This window comes from Furipterus horrens, unplaced genomic scaffold (genome assembly GCF_987537825.1).
Source record: "Furipterus horrens unplaced genomic scaffold, mFurHor1.1.pri manual_scaffold_6, whole genome shotgun sequence".
NCBI classification, from domain to species: domain Eukaryota; kingdom Metazoa; phylum Chordata; class Mammalia; order Chiroptera; family Furipteridae; genus Furipterus; species Furipterus horrens.
In genome coordinates this window covers 181,416,137-181,442,299 of record NW_028327176.1, presented here as the reverse complement: position 1 = coordinate 181,442,299, position 26,163 = coordinate 181,416,137, and the positions used below count along the sequence as shown (strand labels likewise).

The following is a 26,163-nucleotide window of genomic DNA, read 5'->3' as shown; positions in this document are numbered from 1 at the left end:
GCTTCTTGATTTTTCTTTTAAGATTAGATGTTATGTAATAAAAAATATATTGGAAAAACACATGGCAAGCCCATTTGATATCATCAACAGACGAGGAGAAAAGGCCAGGTCTTAGCGCTATCCCATTATTACAATTATGTTATTATTTTACTGTTAGACTGTGATGCTTATGGCTCCTAATAGTAAACAGTTCACAACTTTAAAAAGATTCTCTTTTAAAACATTGCTTCTTTGGGTCAATTTTGTTTTCCAGATTGCTATTCTTGTTTCTTGAGTTTTAAACTTATGTTTATTTCTTTCATGATGTATTTTTAACCTTATATTTCTGAAGGTTTTCTTCTGAAATGGAGGCTAATTCCAGAGAAGCAGCAAAATAGTCTCTCTTCTTCCAAGTTAAGATTTAAAACAAAACCAAAACAAACAAAAAAAATTAAGCAAAACTAATAGCACATATTTTATTTCCTACAGAAATTGTTCTATTTTTATATTCCTCAACTCTAAACTCTTTGAAAAGCACTTTCTAATTTATCCAGTAATTTTCAACCAAGTAATTTATTAATAAGAAAATATATTTTATTTCCTTGTACAAAATCAGAATTACTGCCATGAGCTTTTAAGAATATAGGTTTGACCCAAAATCTAGAACGAAATGAAAGAGTGAATTTTTTAATGAAATGGGGTTTAGAGGATGCTATCTCTGAGGATTATTTTTGAGAAATTAATATAATTCTGTGCCAGAATGACTTTTTCATTAGGCACAGATGGCAAAGTGCTGAGGGTCCATAATACTTTGGGGGGGGGCCCAAGAAAACAGTGTAATTGTAATTTCCTTTAAAATCTGAAGAAAAAAATTAGCCTTGGTCGGTGTAGCTCAGTGGATTGAGCACAGGCTTGCAAACTGAAAGGTTGCCAGTTCAATTCCTGGTCAGGGCACATGCCCGGTTGGGGGCGTGGGAGAGGTAACTGATCGATGTTTCTCTCTCACATCAATCTTTCTCTCCCTCTCTTTCTCCCTCCCCTCTCTCTAGAAATAAATAAATAATATCTTTAAAAAATAAGAAATAAAATCCAAAGAAAAGGATGAATCTACCTTGGATTATATTAGTCTTTGTACCAAAGCAGTTGTAAAACACAAATATAATTTTTTGTATTTTTTATAGAAGAAGGCACCCATGGAAGCAACATGCTTAGAGCCCCAAACATCATAATTTGGCCCTAATTCTGTGTAATAGCCACAGTTATAATTAAACAACTGGTTCAAATATTAGATTTGAGTTGACCAAAGAACTGTTTTTATATTTGTTTGATTCCATTTGCTCCTAGCTTCTAAAAATATTGCCAAGAGACCATCTTAGTACTTTGTAAAAGTCCTGAAATACATTATTTAAATTATGGACTTATGTATAATGATAAAAATAGAGGTATCCAAAGGGGAGAAGTGGGAGTACTGATAACATATTTTGAAATGCTAGCGCATGTGGTAGTTTCAAGTGCTAAAAGGAAATGCTAAAAATAGGTGTTTCTTTTCAGAAGGAAACTTTAGAAAATATGATCTAAAGACTATAAAACACACACTGGCCTGTGGCTTTCTACTGTCTAGGATCGACACAGAGAATAATAATGCCTTGAATACACATGGATAAGTTGCCCAAGGAATTTAAAAATTCAAACTGTAAGGATCAATGTTACAATAAATCTCAAATCATAAAAGAAATGACCAAAATGGATTACTACACATTAAGAAAAAAGATAATGGTCATTAATTAATGGTTTTTGTGTATTTCCTCTGATCCTAAATGGGATATATATGAAATCACGCTTACTGATATTTAACCCTGCAGATTAGGTAGGATTTTCTAGAGCCTTGTTGGTTAAATGAAAGAGCTTTTAGGACATGCATCACCCATGTATGAAGAATAATATGTTCATAATCTTTGAAATTCAATGATTGGCACATGGAGATCATTATAGATATTCTCTACACTTATACATGTGTTTGAAATTTTTCAAAACAAAGAAAAATAATAATATAACAATAAAACCTTTTTGTCATTATCCCTTATGTTAATTCCAAGAGACCACACATCACAGAAAGGAAATTCTCTGCTCCAAACAGACAACCCTTCTGTGTTCAGTCTACCTGCCTATAACTGACAGTTTTTCCAAGTTTTCCAAAAAATGTATCCGAATTAGAACCAAAATTTCAACAAAGCACCTAGGAACATCTCCTGCTGTGTATAGCCTCACTCTTATTCACTGACACGAATTCTCCTTATTGGCTTTGTATTTCTTATTTGCTCCACATATAGTCTTTCTAAAAATTTCCTTTAGGTAGTTGAAGATTTTCTAAAGATTAGGAACTACTGGTAAAATTTTTCAAAAGGCAAAGTTCAAGTGTGACTTTCATTTATGCTTTTATAAGATATTGCTTTTCTACTCTCTAAATATGTAAAGTATACAGGTTGTGAAAAATCATATGTCCATATTAAGCCTTTTTACCGTTACTTTTTCACATCGAAAAACGTGCTTTGTGGGGCCGACATATTTCTTTGAGATGATTTCTGTACCTGGCAGTCCACCAGCTGGGCCTCCATGTCCATGGGCTCCTGGGAGGCGCTCAGGGCAACATCCAGAGTGGCCTTCGTGCTTAAGAGCCAGTCGTCCAGCTTGTCGACTTCAGAGCGGTACCTCTGCAGGGCCTGCTCCTGTCTCTGTTCCTCCAGCTGATCATTTAACTTCTCCTAATGAATGAAGCAGAATGTCATACGGATCACCCTGAGGTAAAATCAGGAGGATTCAAAACAACAGAGCAATGGTTCTCAGCCCTGGCCGCACATCACAACGAACTGTGAAACTGCAAAAAGAAAGCTATTCTTGAGCCACATACCAGAGAAATAAATCAGAGGTTCTGGACGTGAGTCTCAAGATTTATATTTTTAAAAGGCCTCTCTGATGAGTCTAATGTGCACCTAGAGTTTAAATATTCCTAAATAATACACCTGCGGATCAGGCAGATAACGCGAATGATGAAAATTGACCAAGGATTAGAACAAAGCAATGGCATAAGATGGTTGGTAAATGGAAATAGGTACATGGTTTAATGGCTGGGGAGACTGTAGGGAGTGGTGAGGACTGTGACAAACTGAAGAACACTTGGTCCACCTAAAAAGGCAGCATCATGCAGTTGCAGGCAGTTGATTCCCTACAAGAAGAGGTGGCCCAGTATTACTAGTTTCTTGATTAAAAGCAGAAATTAATTTTGTTTTGGTTAGACTTCTGTTTTTTTTAAATGATGGGAAAAGATTCATATTTATTTATTTATTTTTTAATGTTTTTTATTGATTATATTGTTACAACAGTTCCAATTTTCTCCCCCTTGTTCCCCTCCACCCAAAAGATTCATATTTAAAAAAATCAAAACAAATCACTTTATTTTGAAACTCCACAAATGTTTCATAGAGTGACTGGGGACAATATTAATAAATTAAAAAGTTAATTCTTAAGAAAAGGTACTCTAAATACCTTACTGTAAAAATTATTTTATTAATAATTTATTATTATTTTAAATTAAATTTTAAAATAGTTTAAAATAAAGTTTAAATAGAGCAGACACATTGATTTTAAATTTCTTCCAAATAAGAAATATACAAATATATGATCTGACTAATCTTATAATAGGTAAAACTAGAAAGAGCCTACACACCCAACAATAGGACCATGGTTAATTTAATAATAGTATAGTCTGCAGCTAAATAAAATAGTAAGTTCATGTAATAAGATGTGTATTGAGAACTAATAATGTCCCAGAGGTATGAGGAGACAGACACTCTAAAGGTCTTTATAGAGTCTCGGTCTAATATTATATATGTTTAGGGCCAGCAATTACAAGAGGAAAAATAATAAATTGTCATGAATCATCATGCTTAAATTGGCTAACAGTGACTAAAGATTTATTCTTCACAGCATTAGTGAAGTGTTCTTACTTAAACATAGCAAACCATTCTGTAAGCCTTCTGCAAGGATTCTTCACAAGGCCCATGTCTCCCCAGTATTCGCTTTCTACATTCTTGATTTTTCTGCTGAAACGAGGCAGGGTTAGGGGGGTGAAGAGATGTATTCACAGCAACACACTGACTCAGGGCTCTGTTCACAAGACCCTCTCTGAGACACCAACCCAGCTTCCATTGAGTGAGGAACAATAAAACCACAGGACACTTAAGTTACCCAGACACAGACACTTGTTAACACAGCTCCAAGAGACAGACGTGAGGGCCTTCAGAGTTACTTGTTACCTCCAAAAGCTGTCGTTTCCCCGATGCTTTCATCTTGATGGTGGACATTCGCTCGGCTAGGACGGTAAGTGTGGACTGTAAGGCCAGCTGTTCCGCGGGGTCACGCTCTGGGGACCGGGACACCAGCTCGCCTGCGAGAGACGCCTGCAGCTCACTGATTTCATCTTGGAGCATGAGAATCTCATCCATCAGGGCCTGCAGGGAAGGCTGGGGTCACACTCATGTACGCATTTTGGGGGGACTGAGAAATCCTGTCATGGACTGAGTCTCACATCAGTTGAGATTAGTGGATATATTTCACAGTTAGTCATTTAACCAACAAAGAGGGGGCTACTAAGCCAAGTCTCAAAGTGAAAATACCAGACTAAATGTCAGAACATTTCTGATTTCAAAAGCGTTCCTGTCACTAATTTAAATCAATTTGAATAATTTAATAAATCTTTCTAGTTTCTAGTAGGCTCATCTATAATCTGAAAGAGGTATGCCCAATTACTGTTTGCATTCACAAGTCTATGTTGAAAATAAAACTCATCATTTTCTTCCTCAACATGAATTCTTCCACTCCAAGTTTCCCGAAGCCTGAGACAGCCACGCATTTTAATCCCCAACTCACCTTATACAAGAAAGGAGAAATCTGTCACCTGGTCCTGTGTCATGACCCTCTCCTCATTTTTCTCCTTTGTTTCCCAACTCTAAAATTTCCAGTATCACAGGACTCATTTCCAGCCCCCTTTTCTCTCTTCACAGCTCCTCCCAGGTGAAGTCCATTCCCAAGGCTTTAAATGGTTTCTAAGGCTGAAAGCTTCCAAAGGCACCTCCCTAACCCAGACATCTGTCCTCAGTGCCAGGCTTGTTTATTCAACACACACATGTCATGGGCGGTTCCATGCTATAGTGTGTCAAGACTGCTTCCTCTCCAGTCTTCCCCACCCCGGCAGAAGGTACCACCCTTCTTGGCATGGCTCTGCCTCCAGACGTAGGAGTCATTACTCACACTTTCTCAGTTCCCCGGCTAAGTCCCATCCCACACCAAATGCAGCTGCTTTTATCTCCCAACTACACCTTGTGTATCTGTGCACCTGCTCGGCCCCCACCTGAAGTCACAGCCAACTCTCCCACCTGAATTGCTCTCACAGTCTATCGCTGGAGCTCCCTGCTCACATTACTGCCTCTCCAGTCTGCTCTTCGTGAAGTCATTAGTGTGAGCTTTAAAAGGGTAAATCAGATCCTCTTACTCCCCTCCTTTAAAATACTCAGTGGCTTCTTGCGTGTAAGATAAAGTCCAAGCTCCTTCCCTTCCTTGGACAGTCTCACCCACCCAGCCCCCCCACCCCCGACCCTGCCTCTGTCCCTACACTCCCTTCTAGCTCATCCATTCCTGCCTTCCGGAATAGTTACTCCGGGACCCCAAGCAATTTATGTGCAGTAGCAAGGATCCTGTTTTCCTGATTCACATCTCTCAGTTATACACGCTTTTATTTTCCATTTTCCATGATTTAGGACTCGCTCTGTAGCTGTAGGCTTGGCAGGAAAAGTTCTTATTTGGGATTTAAATGGTGGGACAGGAACACAGGCCTTACTGCAGAGGGGGCTTTGGAGCTGCCGATCCTGCTCCTCTGCAGGACTGCCGGCTTCACTGTAGGCACAGTGCCTCCTCATCGCAGGCTCTCAATAACTATTTTTTTTTTAAACAACAACAAATAAACCTTCTCTTTCCCTAATAACATGTCATCATGTTAAACTAGTTTTTTATATAAACAGTTATATCCACATTATTAAACACGCTTAGGAAGTACAGACTTCATATGCAGCTCTATGAATTCTTACAAATCACGCATACCCACTTATGCTTCTACCACCCGATCAAGAAACAAGAATGTCCCCAGGACTCTACAAGCCCTGGGACCTTCTTCCTGTCACCACCTACCCCCTTCCCAAAGATCACCAAGGTGCTGGCTTGTAAGCGTCATGGACTAATTTTGTCTGGTTTTGAGCTCTGTGAAAATGGAATCTCACCTGATGTGCTGTTTTGTGTCTGGCTTCTTTCACTACATCATGACTGTGAAAGTGTCTCATGTTGTTGTATGGAGCAAGGGCTGATCACTGTCATCATGGTAACATGTGCCACAGTCACCTGGTTTGTGGCTCTTTTCCACTTAAGACTTTCTAGTGGGTGTATAGTCGTAATCACGTTGTACTTTTAACCTGCATTTCCCTGATGAGTAATGAGCACTTTTTCTTGTGCTTACTGGCCACCTGAATATCCTCTTTGATGACTACCTCTTAAAAACCCTTTGCTCATTTTCTATTGGAGTCCTTCCTTTTCTTGTTGATGTGTGGGGATGTTTGTGTACACTGGATAAGAGTGCCTGTTGCCCTGGCTGGTGTGGCTCAGTTGGTTAGAGCATCACCCCCATGAGCCAAGGTTGTGGGTCTGATCTCCCATCAGGGCACATACAAGAATCAACCAATGAATGCATCAATAAGTGGAACAACAAGTCAATCTCTGCCTCTCTCTCTTTCACTGTCTCTCTAAAATCAATAAATACATTTTTTTTTTTCTGGAGGGAAATGGTAATGGAAAAAAATACAGTAGTCCCTCTCTATATCGCAGTTCACTTATCATGGCCTCACTGTATTGCAGGATTTTTAAAAATATTATATTTAATTATTTATCGTGGATTTTTCGCTGTATCGCTGGATTTTGCGGTATTGTATACGTATGTTGTTAAAGTTGCGTAGGTTTAAACGTGTAGAATATGTTTAAGAACATAAGTAGTGTTTATAGAAGTGTGGAAGCCCTCGCTGCTGTGGCTCCGTGGATTGAGCATTGGCCTGCGAACCAAGTGTCGCTGGTTCGATTCCCAGTCAGGGCACATGACTAGGTTGCACAACAGGTCCCCAGTTGGGGGCATGTGAGAGGCAACCACACAGTGATGTTTCTCTCCCTCTCTTTCTCCTTTCCCCTCTCTCTGAAAAAATAAAATAAAATAAAATAAACAAACAAATTATTAAAAAAAAAAAAGAAGTGTGGAAAAAGTTAATAAGGGAGTGGGAATGGTTAATAAGGGACCGGGAACAGTTTATAAGTGTCTGGGAAGGGTTTATAAAGCCTTAAAATATATATAAATACTAAAATAAATGTAAGGTTCCTACTTCATGGATTTTCACCTATTGTGCGGGGGGCGGGGGCGGGGCGGGTGTCTAGAATGTAATACCTGCAATAAGTGAGGGAATACTGTACAATAAAGATTAAACTTAAAAACAAAGTGTCTGTGTTTCTTTTGGTTCTATGTACTGCAAACGTCTGTTTCCATTCTATGATGTGGGTGTCCCTTGATGGGAAAAGACTTGCTTGATGGTGCCTTTGCATAAACAGAGGTTCTGAATTTTATTGCAGCCCGATACACGTCAGTATTTTCTTCCACTGAAGAAGTTAAGGCTTTTGGTGTCTTATTTAAGAGATCTTTGCCTACCTCCAAATCATGAATACATTCTCACATGTTATCTTCTAGAATAATGTCTTTCAGAGTGTGGTCCAAGAAATGGTATTAGAGTCCAAAATGTTTGTCACCAGTTCATGGCGAGTTAAAGATACCGTGGGTAAGTGTCAGGAAACTTTTATAACAACTTAATGTTGACATAATATCCAAGCAGTATTTTATTTCATTTTACTAACATACTGGTCTGTGATGAGTTAGAAAGTTTAAAATAATTTTAAATTATTCACTACAGATAGTCTGAGAAGAACTGTTTTAAAACTTTTTCTTTTACCTTCACATTTAGATCTACAATCTACTTGAACTTAATCTTTGTGTCCAATGTAGGTAGGGGTCAAAATATTTTTATATGGATATGGATATTACCCTGCATTAGTTACTTAGAAATTATATATTTTTTATTCAGTATTTTGCAGTATAATTTTCAACATAAGCCAAGTGTCTCTGTAGATGTGAATGTGCTTCTGCTTCTAATTCTGTCCATTGATCTATGTGTCTGTCTGTGCCAATACCACACTTTCATAATCACTATAGCTTTATAAGTCTCACTCTCTCACAGGACACATCCTTCAACTTTCTTAAAGGTTGCCTTGGCTCTTCTCAACCCTTTCAAATGTCAATATATATCTTTTCATGCATTTGTGATATATTTTAGAATTACTTTTCAATGGTATGAAAGAACTTACTGGGATATTTTAATGGGATTGTAATGAATTACGGACTGATCTTACTTATTATACTCAAAATGCTTTCGTCCAGTACATTATTTTCTACTACTTTATAATAATTGCTTGGTGCTTGATTGCCGAAAGTACGAAATAATGCATATTTTTTGGTCTGTTTAAAGGCTGCTCCATAACTAGACTGACCCATTGTCTTTTTCTTCATTGATCTGTCGTACAAGCAAGAAGAGCCCCTGACTGCTTCACACCATGTTCACTCTCATTCACGCCTTTACTCACACATATGTTTATAGTGGCTACTACCTGGCGCTCCTGTTGCCATTCACAATTTAAAAAATCCGTATCTCCCAAAAGACCTGTAAGAGCTTCCTTTTATCTACTTCCCACCACTGTATCTCACAACCACATTTTTTTTTTATATATTGGCAATTCATTTGTCCCCAAAAGCAGACTTTTAATCATTTATTAGTGAGAAAGTTCATCTATTTTAGCTGTGCACATAGTAGGTGCTCAACAGATCTAACCGAATGAATTCTAATGCTTGATAGAGAAAACATGTATGTGAGTCATGAAAAAAAAAAGTCCCCTCATTTAATCTGAGTGGATTTGACCAATCAACTGTGCAATGAAGTCACCAGCTTCCGTTTCCTGCTCACAGGGTTCTAAAGCAGCTCTCTGAGTGTTCGGAAGTACGCAGTGGGAGAATCAGGAAATGAAAGATTCTAGAACTATGAATTTCATCCTGTTAGAGTCAAGCCTCGCTATGCATGCTTCTGTTTACTCTCAAGAGAGAGTGCATGTTTTTGGAAGACAGCTCTAGTTTTTGACTGCAAGACCCAGCAGTCACGCTTACTGGAGTGAAGTTTTCTCTTCGGGCGATGAAAACAAATTTGAAACCAGAGAGAGGGGGCAGTTATGTGACACTGTGAAAGTACTAAATGCCACAGAGTCATATGCTTTAAAATGGTTAATTTTATGTGATATGAATTTCACTTCACTTAAAAAAAACATAGGCCCAGCAGTCCTGTACGCCTTGACCCACAGCTCTGTCTCAGCTGGTGGCCAGCTGTTCGCCTACAACATCTGACTCAAAAAGAAGGAGAGGAAGACAAAAATGCAAGTCTGTGGTTCTCCGACTTGTGGTTAGAAGGGAGGCGTGTCCACGACACTTTCGTGGTTTCGAGAGCTACCTTGCGCTTCTCTAAAATGACTCACTGCCGAGAGAACATGGGGCTTGTGTTTGGTTCAACACCAAAGGCAAACATGAAGTTCACTGTGACTTTCGGAACTATTTACATCAGCATAGTTCATTTCAAACGTTAAGTTGTTGTAGATATGAAAACAAAACAAAAAGAACCCTAGAGCTCGGTCTACTTTCCCGCACTGAGCTTAGCGTGCCGACGACAACACATGCCTACGAAGCATTAGCTGCCCGGGACAATGGAGACGCCATCACGGAGGGCTTAACGCTCACAACAGCAGCCACGGGACAGCTTATGAACCACACGCGTGTCTCAGAATTAAATCTCTCAGACCATTTGGAGAGGATAGCAGGAAAGTCACAGTGTTCCACCCAAACTCGGTACATTTAGATAAGGGTTTAAAGTGTAGGGATTCAGTTAGCTCTTAGAAGAAACATGAATACTTTCAAGAGAGTGTTGGGAAAAAAAATCATAAGTGTAGTGTTTTTATTAATTTTTAGGAAATATAAAAAGCATACTGGACTTTCTTACCCATGTTCAGTTGGAATTTAGAAACAGTAATTCTACCGTGGAGCCTGGAATTTTTAAGTACCATTCCAGAAGCTAAAAACCAGTTTAGACATTGTGATCCCATTAGCTTCTCATGTCGGCAGCTCTGTCCCAGAATTTGTAGAGCTTTGGTGCTGATAGCAAAAGTATGTCAGATGGAAAATGCCAATTTTGTGACTACATGAGAAATTACACATTATTAATTTTTATTTCTATTTTTAATTAGGAACTCTAGAATGTCATCAGACAAATCACAGGGAAAATCACCAGGATCCTGTTTTCAGAGTTCCTAAATCTTGTGGGACCCAGTGAAAGCTTTTGGGGAGCTGCTGTCAGTCACCTGGGCTACAAGAATGACAGGCCTTGAACAAAGGCAGAGAGGACCAGAAAGCAGAGAGCTGAACTATGTCAATCCTCACCAGAAACACAGGCTTCTGCTAACCTAAGCCAATGACACTCAAATTCCCTCGGCTCCAGCCTCTGGATAATGTATGCCAAAGTCCTTCTGGAGGTTGAAAGGGAGCTGCGAGGGAATGGGGAGAAGTTTCCTGGCCCCTCCGGGGACAGGTGGGCATGCCTGATGGGGGGTGGAGGGCAGCATGATAGACAATACACCCCAGAGAATACAGTCTCCATGGAAACCCCCTTCTGAGGACAATGAGGTGGGCTTGACAGTTAGAAAACGGGGTATCACTTAAAGAGGACCGTGGTGCTCAGAGGAACACTGCATTGGAATAGTCACCAGCATCCCTGACTGTCCTCATGGTGGGTTTGGTCTGGGTAATGAAGGTTAATTTTAATGTGAGATAGTCATAACACCTTCCCCCAAACCAGACTGACTATGGGTGACTTTGGAAGAGCAACGTGACCCGCAGAAGGTAGTTTTACCAAAATAAGGCCTCAAATGGCTGATAGGGACTCTGATCTCTACCTTACAAAGTTACAAAAGTGTCAAAAACCTGAAATCATATTTCTAACTATGCTGTCTTTAGATAAAACATTTTTTATTTTTATATTATATGGCAAGGTCCTATTTTGTAAAAGCATGCGATTTTATCTTAGATTAACACACATGAACATACAATATATTTCAAGGTTATCCTGGGTTCTAAACCTATGTAACTGTAACTTGGGGGAAAGAGAAAGAGTTTCACTCTTAAAGCTGACAACCTTCCCAGTACTTGATACACATATCACATCATGCTTTTATAGCTCTTAATTTGCATCTAAAAATACCTTCCTTTTCTTCTGCTTTTTATAGGGTTGTCACATGCTTCTGAGTTCTGGCCGGGACAGGCAGCATTTCCCCATATCACGGTGACTGAACATTTAGGTGAATGCATACCTCCACAGCCCTGCGCCTCAGTTATACCTGACTGTGCATTAAAAGTACACCTAACAATAAGCTAAAGCATTAATCAGGTTTTAATATACATGCGTTCTTATCATGCATCTTCAATTGATGAATTTTTAACAACGGCTTTCTGAGTGAGGTTGATGTCACTGTCTCTGTTTCTCACATAAAGCATTGTTTTGCCTAGTTTACATCACCTTTTAAAAAGGGAGTCAAGTCAGGGACAATCACAAGATTATAATTAGAACCCCTTATTCTTCAACTGTTTCTCTGCCCATTGACATCTGAGTTACCGCTGGACACATACTGGCTAAATTGCTTAAAATAATACCCAGAGAAGGTAGATGAAGGTATGCATTATTCTTATAAGTTTTCAACAAAATAAAAATAAAGTGGCCACTAAAAGGAGATACACATTGCATTATAAAAGTAAAAAAGCAACATGGAGGCCTGTGATTTTAATTAGATTCAAGGTCTCAATTTCCTTTTTTCCCTCTTAGATCCCTCCCTGAAGCAGGAGTGGAAACTACCACTCTTTGGAATCTTGTTTACTCTGTAAGAACTGGTAGAGTAGAAAAAAAAAAAAAAAGTCAGTCTGCTCTCCCAAACACAAGTCTGGTTGGTGACCCGTCACAAGAGTGCACCTACTTAATCATGCAGGAAACTGAAGTCATTGCTATTTTTACCTGATGTTCGGCCATCTGGCTTTCTGGACTCCTGCCCGGCTCTGGATTCTCACTGAGCTTCATCTCGACAGCCTCCATTTTTGTGGAGATGGACTGCAGGGAGTCCTGGTACTTCTGCTGGCGTTCCAAAGCTTCGTAAAGTGTGCGCTGCTTTTCACTGATCTAAAGAAGAAGAGGGGTGTTACCAAACATCCCCAGCCCCTTATCATCTACATTAGGACACTTCTTTCCTCACCACTTTACCTCTGTGGCCTAACAGAGGGTATTCAACTGTGCACAGGATGTGTAAGCTCTAGGCATGTATTGCATAAGACACCTGCTAAGGCAACCGCTGTCTGGTGGGCCCAAGCAATTCCATGGTTCAGTGGCTCACCACGTTCTTTAAAGTTTCCCAAGAACGCTGAAGATCATCCAGCTTGGCAGTCGCAAATGGCTCCAGTCCTGGTTCGTGGAACTCCTGCGCTGGCAACATGCTGGGGTGAATCCTTGCGGCATCTGTCTGCAACCTCTCAGGAGACAGGGCTTGGTAATAAGCAATATCCTATGGGTGAAAAGCACAGCACCGGAGTCAAGGGGAAGACGGAGTTCAGGTTCACATGCTATCTGTGTTATCTGTCATGTGGAGGACAGGAGTAGGATTCCCATCTGTCCCAGGGGCTCCAAACTGTTAACGGGAGTATACTCTTGTGTCAAGAAGAATATAAAAATCATATCAAAGCCCATTCTAGTTGCTTTAGAATTTCATTTTATATTTTAAAAAATCAACAGACCAATAAAAGGTGCCAAAACTCCTTCTTAATTTGTATTTGGTAAAATGAAAATATAAAGGATCAAAGTTGTACACATATTTAAAGACTGATTTACTGCAATAGCAAAAAAAACAAACAAACAAACAAACAAAAAAAACCCCTAAGTGGTCTTCTCTAAACATTCCCTAAAATGTTGTTTAATAAATTAAGTGTTGAATAATTTTTTAAAATGCTTGCTTTAAATGAAATTAAATCTCTAATAAGTAATTTTTCAGGTATAGCCAGGTCCTCAATATTTGAGAGCTCAGTATTCATAGAAATTAATTTAAATGTTTTAATATCAAATAAGAGAAAAATATTGGGGAAGTTAAAACTACTCTAAGAAACAAATAATGAAAAAAGTTTTCCTCTAATCAATTCCTGGAAAGTACACAAAAAATTAATCAAAGTGAATTATGAAAAAAATAGGCTTTTGAATTATTTTTATTTCTTGGGTTATAAGTAATATTACATATTTTATTAGTATTGATGATGGAATCTATATCAAGACATAAAATTCATGTGTTTCCAATTGTTTCTATAATTATTTATTTATATACTAATAGAAATTGAATTGGTGAGTAATGTTTACATTCTGGAAATTGCTATTCTAAAGTTCACTATTGAAGAAAATCATGTTAATTTAAAATATCTGAGCCTTGTAGATAATAATGTCTTGGTAAAAAGTAGTGACAAAGGTCCCAGCCACCTGAGAAACCAAGGTTGTGGCAGGAAGGGGCCTGCTGGTTGGGGGTCTGGCTAAGGGCAGAAGCAGGGTCACGGCGTGGGATGCACTCAGACGGGAGCCTGACACCTGAGAAGTAAGGACACCTGAGATCCCAGCTGACATTCTCTTCCTACACAGCATATAATTGGAGCAAGTCGCTCACATATCATGCACTGGTTCCCTCCTCTGCACAACACTGGGTGTCTCTGAGGATTCGATGAAGTCACATGTGAAGGGCCACGAGACCTCCTAACTATGCTGTTGCTCTTGCTGCGGCTCCAGATAAGTCCCAAACACCTACTGATGACACAGGAACCTAGAGACGGACTCCTCTCCGTTCCTGACCCCTTGACCATCCTGGGTAGATTACTTGGGTATCTGTGGTCCTTTAATAAGCTCATATCCATTTACCTTCGTGCACCTCCAGCTCACTTCAGTCCTCCACAGCCCTGATAGCCTGTCATCACCGAATGGGTTCACCCCACATGGATTAGTTACATCGAAAGTTACTTAACCCTTTCTGTTGCCAACACCTTTGTTTCCTGTGTCCCTTTGACCTCCGCTTTATCCCCTGGGAAAAGCCCAGCCAGGACTTAACCTAACTTTACTTTCCAGAGCGCTCGGACAAACACATACACGTACACACAGACCCGCAACGGAAGCTTTCCAAGTCCTGAAGTTCTTCAATTTCCAAAAGCCTGTCTGCATTCACTCCCCTTTATCTGTCTTATGCTTGCTAGCTTCCTTGCTTTTTCAAGAGTCTGTGTCTATTAATATCTCTCCCTCTCTGCTGGCTTTCTCCTCAGCCTGGAGTCAAATCTTTCCCCTAGGAAACACCTACAAACACTCGTTCTTCCAGAACTATTTTCTTGCAGGATATCATCTATTAAAAATTTTCACAGATCACATGGTGATGGATCATCACACATGACTATACCAACACACGCATGCGTGATCACCATTTCTTCCTTTCCTCCATTTCACTTCATAATCCATCTTCTAAAAATGGTAGTTGACACTTGACGCATTCACTTTTTCTCCCTCAATCTACTTCCAAATTCATAATTGAGCGTCGGCCCCGATGACTCTATGGAAATTGTTCTTGCATCATCATCATTGATTCTTCTCTACGGAATAAAATGACTATTTTTTCAAACTTTCTCTTGCTTGACCTCTCAGGAGCCATCCTCTTGGGAAACACATTCATTTCACCTCTGTCTTCTCCACTCCGCCATCCCGCTTTTTTTTATCATTTGTAGTTTTTCTCCATGCGGTCTTCAACATGGGTATATTTATAAGCTCCCTACTCACATAGAACCCCTGGCTGGTTTGGCTCAGTGGATTGAGCGTCGGCCTGCGAGCTAAGTGTCGCTGGTTCGATCTTCCAGTCAGGGCACATCAGAGAAGGAAAACTCTGACTCCAAAAAACCTCCGCTGCCTTGCGGCATACCTCTTCAGGGGAAAGGCTAAGGGAGTAAACCCCGACAGAAAATCCGGGGCTGGAGTCCCTAAGGCGGTTTGACCTTGTAGTCAACACCGGCAACTCCTGCGGCGCACCTGAAGCCAAGCTGTATTGACTCCGTCTTTCCCTTGGATCCTTCAGCTGCAAAGAGAGGGGGGGTCTGCTGCATGGGCAACAGCAGACCCTCCATATCACCCTGCCCAGGCTCTGTAGCTTCAGCTTCACTGGAGAGGACACTCCAGCGTCATCGCAAGATGTCGATTCAACATGGGAGGAGACAGATACCGTGTCACTCCCGAGTCGGACTGCACAGCCATTCTCGGCGGTGCAGATAGACTCTTAAGAAGCTACACCATCGCCTCTCGAGACGGACGGCTGCCGACGACTCACATAGATAGTTGTGCATGTATATTCCATAGTCTCTTCCAACTCAACATTTAAAAAACAATCCAGAATGAGAAACCAACTTAGGACAAAATGAGAAAGTATTATCCATCTTTCACTTAAGCTATAAACGTGGGATTTATTCTCTATTCTTCTCTCCCTCGCTACCCTGTTTGTCAGGATGAAGCTGTATGGATGCACATAAACTCTTGCACATCACTGTTCAAATTCTCATTACAGCACCAACTTCTTCCTTTTTTTTAAAACTAAATTTGAATATTTTTTTAAATTTATTATTTTATTTATTCATTTATTATATTTTAGAGAAGGGAAGGGAGGGAGAAAGAGACGGAGAGAAACATCAATGTATGGTTGCCTCTCGCATGCCCCTAGCTGGAGACCTGGCTGGAGACCTGGCCCGCAACCCAGGCATGTGCCATGACTGGGAATCGAACCAGCGACCATTTGGTTCACAGGCCGCTGCTCAATCCACTGAGCCACACCAGCCAGGGCAGGACCAACTTCTTGATTCCCAGGTTGCAAATGGGCAGCCCACAGACTGCCTCTGGCCTGTATATGTGTTGCTTGGCTTATATAGTATTTTAAATTGTTTTAATTTCTTTACTGAGAAAAGGAGGATTTCATAAGAATCAAAATTTGTGACTTCTCTTGCAAATCAGAAGATAGAAAAGACTGGACTCTGTGTCCACGTGACTACAGGAATTGTAACAGAGAAGAGGCCGCCTCCTTTATGTGGGGGGCTGTTGTACAGGTGGCCCCGGTCCCCCTGCTGTTTCTCTTGGTTACATCACAGGTCTGGGCCTGGCATCAGACTGCAACTTCTGTCCCTAACCAGCTTCCCTGGCTCTGATTTTGTGCATCTCCATTCCACTGTCTATATTCCTCCAGGATGATCCGTTCTGAAACTGAATTCTCTGTACCTAGCTCCTACTCAAATTTCCTCAGTGTTGTTAAACTATTAGGTTCTGGGTCAAGTTCAAATTCTTTTGTGTGGCATCCAAGGTCCTTCAGGATGTGTTTCCTGCATCCCTCCCAGCTTCGTTTCTCTCCTTGCTTCTCCAAACCTGTGGCCTTGGGCCATTTTCCTTCCTGACACCACCCCTTCCTCATGTGGTTCCTTCTGCCTGAAAAATTCACCTCACCCTAGGACACTCCAGTCACCTAACCTGCAAGCTAACGGGCGCCATCCTTGATCAACATTGAAGTCCAGCCTCATTTTGCTGCTTCCTCTATGTGCCCCCTAAACACTGTTCCCTGTCATCATAGATGTGTCCCACGCTATTGTAAAATTGCGTGCCTGCCTCTCACAGACAATGAGCTCCATAAAGGAGAAATGCCTTTCGTCTTTGACCCTGAAGAAATAACAGCCAGACATACACATACATAATGAATGACACAAGAGTACTTCTTCAAATCTATGATTTTATATATATTTATACACTACTATTACTGTCTACAAGGGGAAGGTTGCTATAAATGTTGTAAACATTTTAAGTTAAGTGTTCTATTATAAATAAAGAAGGCCTTTCAAAGAGCTAGAATAAAATAAATTTGATACCAAAACATCTTTTCCCTGACTCTTGGTGTGTAATTTCAAGGGTGTGCGTGTATGGTTCAAGCCTGTTAGATGGGAATGACAATTCCTTTTCTTTTTAAAAAAAAAAAAGGATTTGAAAATATATCATCTTTTGTAGATGAATAACTTGGATCTGTTTGGGGACTACACAGAATCAGTAACAAAAATCTATCAGTCCTTTAACTTCTAGATAAAGGCAACATTTGTCATAGCGAGGAATCACACTTAGCAATATATATGTTGTTGCTTGTGTGCCTAAGTTATGAGACTTGTGATCCAGTAGATCCCTAAAAAAAAAAAATTTGGTACGTTTAACAACCAACATCACATTTAAATTTTTTTCACAATTCTGGGAATGAAGTAGCATTGCTTCCCATTACAAATGAGGGGACGGAGGGACTTCCCAACCAGGTTCAGCTTAGAGGAGGAAGAGCTGGAACCCGCTCTGAGCTTTAACTTGCAGCCCTGTGCACTGCGGCCCTTTCAAACCTCAGCTCTTCCCAGGAGCTGACGTCTTGGCTGGCTTCTAAAGGGATCCAGAAGCCTGCAGCCAATTCTGGGGCTGCTTCATTATTTCTATCCTCAAGCAAGCAGAACTGTTACGACATGACAGCTAACAGCTATTGTCAGAGACAGCACACACAGAAAGGGGGCGATCAGTCAGTTTTATAAGAGAGACCCACTTACAGAAGCAGCGAGCTTTTTCCCAAAACCTTTTTTTAACAGCTGCGATTTTATAAGGCAGTTATATTTGGCTGCCCCTTGAGACAGCTGTGCACATTCTGTACAGTGTTTTGAGTCTGAAAACTGGAACTTTTTGTGGATCCTGAATGTTATCCTCGGTGTCCAGACACAATTTTGTAAATCCGGTGCATCACTGACCATGTTGCATTCCTTTCTCTTCTCTGACTTAGATGACAGGAGGCCGTAAATGATGGGGTTGATTTGAGCAACACCAAGCATAAGACTCTTGCTTTTTAACAGCGTCCTCCTAGTAGAGCTGCCTAACATAAACTAAACTAACAATGCCTAAAGGAATTTGTAGTATCACATATGAGTATGCTAACAATGTGATTTATTTGATGGTTTCCTGGGGCAGGGCAGGGGTGACAAATGAGATTCAAATAAAGCATAGTCTCCCTCATAATTTGGGGATTTGACTGAACTTGACAGGTAAAGTAATCATTAAAAAAATGTCTGCACATTTTATCACTGACATGGTGCTTTCAAATTCATCGAGAGACACCTTTCATGTAGCGTTGAGACATAATTTTAGAAAAAGGGGTATTCTTCCTACTGTATTAATGTCAAAGTCAGTGTTCATTGTTCAATTTGGAAATTTTAAGAAAATTAACCATGCATTTTTTATTTTCTATTCAATAAACAGCTGACTACAGCTGTATCTCTCTGATCCTAATAATACCCATGACCACAGGGAAGAACACACTCAGGCAATGAGTAATATATATTTTAAAATCAGAATTTGGAGAACAGTTTCTCGAATCCTCCAGAGCACTCTGAACGTCTCCTTTTCTGTTGTTTTTTAATTTCCTCTCATCACTTTTGTTATTATTTGTCCTGTGGCCGTCTCTTCCTCTAGATTACAAGGGCCTTGAGGTCAGGGAACACAGCTGTCTTCTCCTTTGTTGGATCTCTGGGAACCTGCATAAGACTTTATGCCAAACATGCACTAGGAATGTATGAGACGAATGGATGAATTGATCACTGCACTAGAGCCATATAGACTCTTACTAAGAGAACTCTTTTATCTAAAGGTTTCATCAATTTTATTCTTTCTGGGAGAAGAAGGGATTTCTTTGTCACAGAAAGCCTATTTTGAAATGCTTCTGCTGTAAACTAAGAAAAAATATGATAAATTTGTAGTACAGTTTATAGAACCTTTCTTTGCTCTTGAACGTTTCCACCTTGATAATAAGCTCATCCTCTTTGAATTTTACAAAATTTCACAGTAACATAGTTAAAAACAATTTTTAGTTGTTTTGGCTGAATGAAAAGACAGTATTACTCACCATGCATTAAATTTTTTTGACTATTGTATGCCTTTTTTGTTTCTACCTAATATTTTCCATGAAAAGTTTTTGGCATATTTAATTTGGTATAATCTATTTTAATATGATATATACTAAAAGGCATCTCATAACAAGGTATTACTCCTATTTTATAAAAATTAAAACAGAAGATTATTGAAAGATAAGTGAGAAAATTCAAATCTACTTAGGCATTCCAATATATAGCCTCGCAGCCAGCCTTTAAATCGGATGACCGTTAGTACATAAAGAAAAAGTATGATGTGATGAATAGAAGTTTTCTGTCTTCAAGATCTGAGCTGGTAAGTGTCAAAACTTTGTTCAATGCATGTTAAAACCGCAATAGAATCATGGTATTTTGCAAGGGTGATATAAATGCTTCATTTTCTATTAGGATGCAGTACTCCATTACAGATGGCTGTCAGACATTGAAGCCATAATGCTTTAAAACAGAGCCTTCTCCAGCTATGATTTCTGTGACCTAGTTTTTGCTCATCTCATTGCCAGGTTCCCTGGAGAGGAGATGATGTGTAAAGCCAGTAGTGGTCTCACATGACAATCACAGCTTGTACCACTGTGACACCTAACAGTGTGTTCCTCAAAATCTAGGATTCATACCCACATTCTAATAACAGTGGCGTCCTGCCCTGGCAGGTGGGGCTCAGTGGACTGAGCACCGGCCTGCAAACCAAAAGGTCATGGGTCCAATTCCCAGTCAGGGCACATGCCTGGGTTGTGGGCCAGGTCCCCAGCTGGGGGCATGTGAGAGGCAACTGATTGACGTCTCTCTTGAACATCAGCGTTTTTCTTCCTCTCTTTCTCCCTTTCTCCCCCTCTCTCTATAAATAAAGTAGATAAATCTAAAAAAAGAAAGAATGGCATCCTGCAACCATCCAGAGAGCCTAGCTTGGGGAATGCCAAGTGCGTGATACCTGGTTAACAGAAGCATCTGTATTAGCCACAGGTGAAGGGGAACGACAGGCAGGTGGAGAGGAAATCTCACTGTTGGTTCCTTCTTCCCCAGACTCTTCAGTGACAGGTGACAGCAAAGTGTGACAGCGACCTGCAGTCATCTGTCACATAAAAGATAGCCCAGAGGACATAAAAATCAGTTAGCAAGGTAACAAAAGACCTGGTCAAGCCTAAGTCAGAACAGAGATAATTGTATGACAAAGGTTAGAATTACTGAGACCCATATTTACATTCAAATTTTGTGTCAGTATTTAAAAATTTGGTTCAAGTAAAGATGATGCTAGGAACCATTTATAAAACAAACAGGGATATCATATGAAAAGTTTTGTTGTTGATTAAATATTCATCTAATTTATTTTCCTTTTCTTGATTGTATCCTTATAAATAACTTTAAAAAACAACAAATTGTACAAAGGTGGGGAGGGATTATGAAATAAAGCTTGGACTTTTAAAATACATCTCAAATTACAAATATGCTAGGGAGATAAGTGTATCCTAAGTGCTCTGTCACCCAAAGAGCCCAAGTATGGTTATGCACAATCCATGGACCAGCACGTTTGTGTGAAAAATACACAGCACTGGAAAACACCAAGTAATCAAAATAATTAATGCTGGGATGCAAAGCGATGGGGAAAGAACGTCGATAGAAATTAATGGAACTTCTTTATTATAATCCAAAACTGAACTTTGGATTTTCTATTTTCTCAATTTCTAGTAATAGCCTTCTCTTATATTTCCATAAACACTTATACAACTAAATACACACAATATATGTAGCACGATTCTCTCATCCCCCAGAAAACTAGAAAACTGTGCAGAGGATTTCATTTATTTTTTGATACTAAGAACCGCTCAGTATTCTTGCTAAATTATAAACAAATGCAAGGCTGGTCTTTGACATTATTAAGTAATTCAGTAGTCTCAAGCAAAGAGCTTTATTTCCACTGTCATTGTTTACAGTGTCAAATATTGGCTTCGGCCCAAACGTAGCAGAGAGTTAAGGAGACTGTTTCTCGGTTCTAATCTGCAACACCTACGGCTGATTTCTAAAATAAGCCAGAGAGGGAACCTGGAGACAGGAGCAGGGTCCAGGCAGAGGGGAGCGCTCCGCGCCCTGCGAAACCCGCCCTGACCCTTACTTACCATGACCACAGAGGGGTGGGCAGAGCTGGCCGGGAGGAGCTCCCCGTCCAAGTCCTCCGACAGCCCCTCCACCTCGGTCACCGTCAGCAGCATGGTGGCGTTCCTGGCTTTCATTGTCAGCATCTTGCACTTGGAGTTCAGCGAGGTGATCTGCTCCTGGTAGCCCTTGATTTTCTGAGCCAGCTCCTGAGGAAACATTTTCCCACCCCCCTGCGTGTCAGAGCGGCATCAGAAGGGAACACAGCGAGCAGCGCTCATCTTCCTCCGGGGCCGGCCAATGAAATCACAGAGCTGGGCCGGGCGGCTGCGGCGGGGCCCGGCAGGGAGGCAGGGAGGCGGGGAGGGAGGCAGGATGTGGACGGCGCCGAGCAGCGAGCCTGCCTGCAGCCGGGGCCAGACCTCCGCGCGGCTCGGCGGGCAGGGCGGGCGCACTCGGGCCGGGCAGCCGGGGGTGCTGCGCGCGGAACCAGGACCTTATGTAACCTGGAGAACCTGGGACTTACTTAAAAATGTCTAAAGAATCTGCCACTGCCAGATGGTCCATGCCATGGAAATGAGGCCATGCGATGACTACAACTACAGAAAAATGCAGCGCTCAGCTCTTATCACACTGAATATCTCCAATAGCGGAGTCGGTTAGTTGTTCAGACAGGATCGCTACGTGGACTGCTTGTCATGGCCGTGTCCCTGGGAGCTGTTTTTGTAGATAAGCTAAATATTGCACGTGAAACCCTCATTTTTTTTTAATGCAGGTAACTCCCAAAATAAAATTGTGCCCATTAATCAAAATTTTCCTTACATTCTCCACCGTGCCGCAAACGCTTCTGATGCTTCAAACTAGAGCTTTGAACTTGTTCCGTTTAAACTGAATGGCTTTTAAATACATTTCGTGTTGGAAAAAAAATTGTTTTGAGAGATAGAAGTTTTAAAACATTTACCAAGAGCTTATTGAAAATGTATTCTGGACAGCACATAGCTCTTAAAAGTTCTAAAATATTAAAATTTTGAAGTCATAAATTAAAATAGTAATTCTAAAATATGAAATGTATACTTTCTTACTTAATAGATGCAGACATCTTATTAAAAATGAAGATATATATTCTAAAACCTTATCCTTAAAAGTACAACACCGTTACTTTTTCCTATTCCATTTACTTGGCTCCTTGGCCTAAAAAGTTGTCATTTAGTATTTGTACGGAACACATTTTGTGACAAAGACATTAAATGTCAACGTCTTTAAAAATACGAGTGTGTGTATGCTCATATTTTTAAAAGTACTGACATTCAAACTAGAGCTTTGAAGTTCAGAAACAAAATGACATATATGTGTGTATGTCTGTGTGTATGTATACATGTATGTGTCTGTATACACATGTACACACACACACACACCCCATTTTGTTATTGTTGCCAGTTTGTTGCTCCCCTTCCAATCAAAACTGACTGGGTAGAAGAGAAAACAGTCCAGAAGAATTCAGTCAGCAGCCTGTTTTCTTGACTTCCAGAATATGTTTACAGGGACTTTTAAAGCGAGGATTTAAAAAATAGAAATAATCACTTCTTTGCCTATTAGGGCTCCTAGATACTTAACTAAACCTAACAGGGTTTTAAAAATAGTGATTAAGTAGCTATTCACTGTACCTCGTCTCCTGCCTGACACACGGCTACCCTATTAATACTTAGTTAACACGCACATATAGGGAGACATCTGCCAGCTCACTGAACTCCTTGCAGCCTCTGTTTCACAGGACAAATCACTGAGCACTCTTACAATGGTTTGCCCCACGCGGGCAGGCTGGAGGAATCTTCGTGAAGAACAACCAGCCTTCATCCTCCCACCCCTCACGTCCACATGGATGTTCACCCGCCCTTCTCCCGACGCCACTGACAGCGACCACCCCCTGCCGAATAGTAGCTCTCAGCTTCATTGTGTGTGAAACTCATCCGGGCTGTTTGCTAAAACTGCAATTCTGGTCTCCAGCTCAAAGGATTTTGATTTACTAGGCTTAGGAGAATCTGCATTATATGGCTGTGCTGTGTGAGTGACGCCCTTGGAGAAACAGCTCTCTAGAACTTTCTTCTGTAAGAATAAACCTGCCTATCTCCTGTTAACTTTGTGGGTTGGTGGTCAAGTCTGCCATATTAAAACGGAGCACTAACGGGTTAACGTGTTCCCCATTCTCGGAAAGCATAGTTATGTTTAATTTTATTGGGCATTTCTGAAAAATGATTATAAAAGATGAGCATAAAAGTGGGGATTTCAGGTACCGCAGCTGCTCCGAGGAAAACTGCCCGCGGGCTGTCACCTGCACCCAGGAGCAAGCCTTCTACGTCAGGTGGAAGGCAAGAGGTCTGGGTACTTCTAAGATTTGAAAGGGGCAGGATAATTTTCTCGGATTAAATGCAACATGTGAAAAATACAGGGGGAAAAATGGGAATGCCTTAAAAATGAATCAATTATCAATTATTTTTGCGAGTTAAAGTTCCCCATAAGGAAATTAGACTCCCATCAAGATTGAAATGCTCTTAAAAGCAGATTGAAAATACAGGAAAAAGCAGTCTTTCAAATTTTTATGTTATCGTAGACCAGGCTTTCTCCACTCAGCACTTTCCTCCCTGTGTGTGTTTAACACGTACAATGAGCCTCACCCAGGGCTACGTCGTGACTGATACTAAGATGTATTCTAAAGCACGTGGCAAAACTAACAAAAGTCTACACTGATGTTTAGAACTTGGCGGAGAATGTGACAAAATGAACAGATCATGGAACAGGAGCCAGAAAAACAGTCTACAGCTCACTGTGCTGAGTGCTGGCTCTGCGACCTTGGGCAAGTCATTTATTTTCCAGGACCATCATTCTTTTCTTTTGTGCAATGAGGTAGCCCAAAGAGTTTCCGCTGCAGTGAAAAACTAATCTGGAGTCAAAGACACTAGGTTAGGATCTGGCTTCTTTGAGTTACTGGATTTGGGAGTTCAGGATGTCATCTAAAAAATCAGTTTCTCTTTTCTTATCAGTAAAATGGAGATGATAAAAAAAAATCTTTACCTCACAGGGTTGTTATAAAAGATAATGTTAAAATCCTTGTAAACTGTTTTAAAAAACAGAAAACTGTGGTAATAATAATAATTATTATTCCAGAGTAGATTTTTTAAAAACATTTTCTGTGCTGTAATAGAAAAGTTGTTACAACAAAATTCTGGATCTTAGAAAATGGGATTAAAAATAGTTTCAAAATAAATTTATAATAGTCTAATGTATGAATTATATAAACAGAAGTTTCAAATATTTGCATAGCATTTTCATTTAACCAATAGCATAAGAAAAACAAATAGTTAACATAGATATATCTACTATATAGGAGTAAATGTAGGTAGGATATTTATTTACATTAATTTATAAATCATATATAAATGTAAGCAACTTATGTATTGGATGTGTTGAAAAATTGAAGAATTGCATTTGGAGAGGGAGGTGTTGAGATTTTCCATCCATAAAATGCAACAAATAAATCTGCTGAGACCCTCACTATGATACTTGGTTTGGAAAAATAGTTTGTTACTCTTATGACAACAAACTAGAGCATTTGGAAGGATAAACTAAATGTCCACTCTTGGCACAGAGAAATAAGACACCTCCCCACGCCCTTGTCACTTACCAAAATTCATGATGCTATGAGCCAGCCCCCAAGGGAAAGTGTAACTGTGACCCATATAAGAATTGACAAGCCAGGAAAGGAAATTCACCACCAAGTGTCAATGGGCTCAAATATTCAATGTCTATGATCTTTGAGACCAGGTCTGCACAAGGGGTGTTCAAGTGCTACAGTCATAATGATGCCAAAGGGGTAAGGAAAGGGCCACTTTGGAAAATGGGAAGATGTTAAATCTGGAAGTCAATGAAATAAAAAAATGTGGACCATTCTCTAATTTTGGTGAAAGGAGCTGAAATGGCCAATGTTTTAAAGCACATGATTTTTTTCAAAAACATGAAATGTCTCTTCTTTTTAAAGAGGATGGTTAAAACAGCAAGACTTTGAGCACTGATGTTTCACGCAGGTTTTAAATATAGGGCTCAGCCTGTGTTTTGGTGCATTAACTGTGAGAATTCAGGTGCAGGGAACAGTCTCCGGCCCCGGTTGAGATATGCCATGAACAACATATAACCATGTTTTAGAACCAAGGGGAAGATTCATGCCACTGGGTCTTGAAAAGTATCAGAAAAAAACAGCCCTCAAAATGCAAAGACAGCCAAAGAGGCTACCTGAGAGCTAAATGCATTATGTTCCAGACAGGGAGAAACTTTCTCTTTCATTCACTAGAAACCAATCACGAATTCTAATCAAGCCAGCATCCTGCCTCACCTCGTGTCGAGAAATCTGGGCTTGCAGCTCCTGGATGTTACTGGTGGCCACAGGCTTATCCTCAATCTCTCGGTGAGCTCCTTCTATGAGCTGCTGGAGGTGCTGCATTTCTTGTTCATACTGTTCATACTGCATTACAGCCTCCTTTGGGGGGAAGAAAAGAGATCCCATAATTATCTTTCTGTATCAATAACTATGTTAAGTAATTCTGTGTTGCTCCCTGACAAACTACTGTGTTAACTCCTATTTACCTGTGCGTCTAAGAAATAAAGAAATGATGGGTAAAATTCCTAGGTCATTCAAATCCTCAGCTTTACTCAGATATTTCAAAGCCTTTCCCCTAAATCATTTACCAGGATTGTTCATGAATTCATAGTTAAGTGGCTAGATACTCTGTCTTCCCCTTATTCATATA

At 40.2% G+C, this 26,163-nt stretch overlaps 1 protein-coding gene across 1 annotated transcript in view; it reads right to left on the bottom strand.

Annotated features, from left to right (window-relative positions):
* The window catches only part of LOC150007931 (nesprin-1-like), a 36,872-nt gene that overhangs the window by 9,031 nt on the left and 1,678 nt on the right, over positions 1-26,163 (bottom strand). The window contains exons 4-10 of the mRNA XM_090280846.1: positions 25,749-25,892; positions 21,388-21,573; positions 20,205-20,345; positions 12,640-12,807; positions 12,267-12,428; positions 4,293-4,487; positions 2,568-2,741 (exon numbers count right to left, since the gene is read on the bottom strand). Of these exons, the coding sequence (XP_090136972.1) occupies positions 2,568-2,741; positions 4,293-4,487; positions 12,267-12,428; positions 12,640-12,807; positions 20,205-20,345; positions 21,388-21,573; positions 25,749-25,892 (1,170 nt within the window). The remainder of the gene's footprint in view (positions 1-2,567; positions 2,742-4,292; positions 4,488-12,266; positions 12,429-12,639; positions 12,808-20,204; positions 20,346-21,387; positions 21,574-25,748; positions 25,893-26,163) is intronic.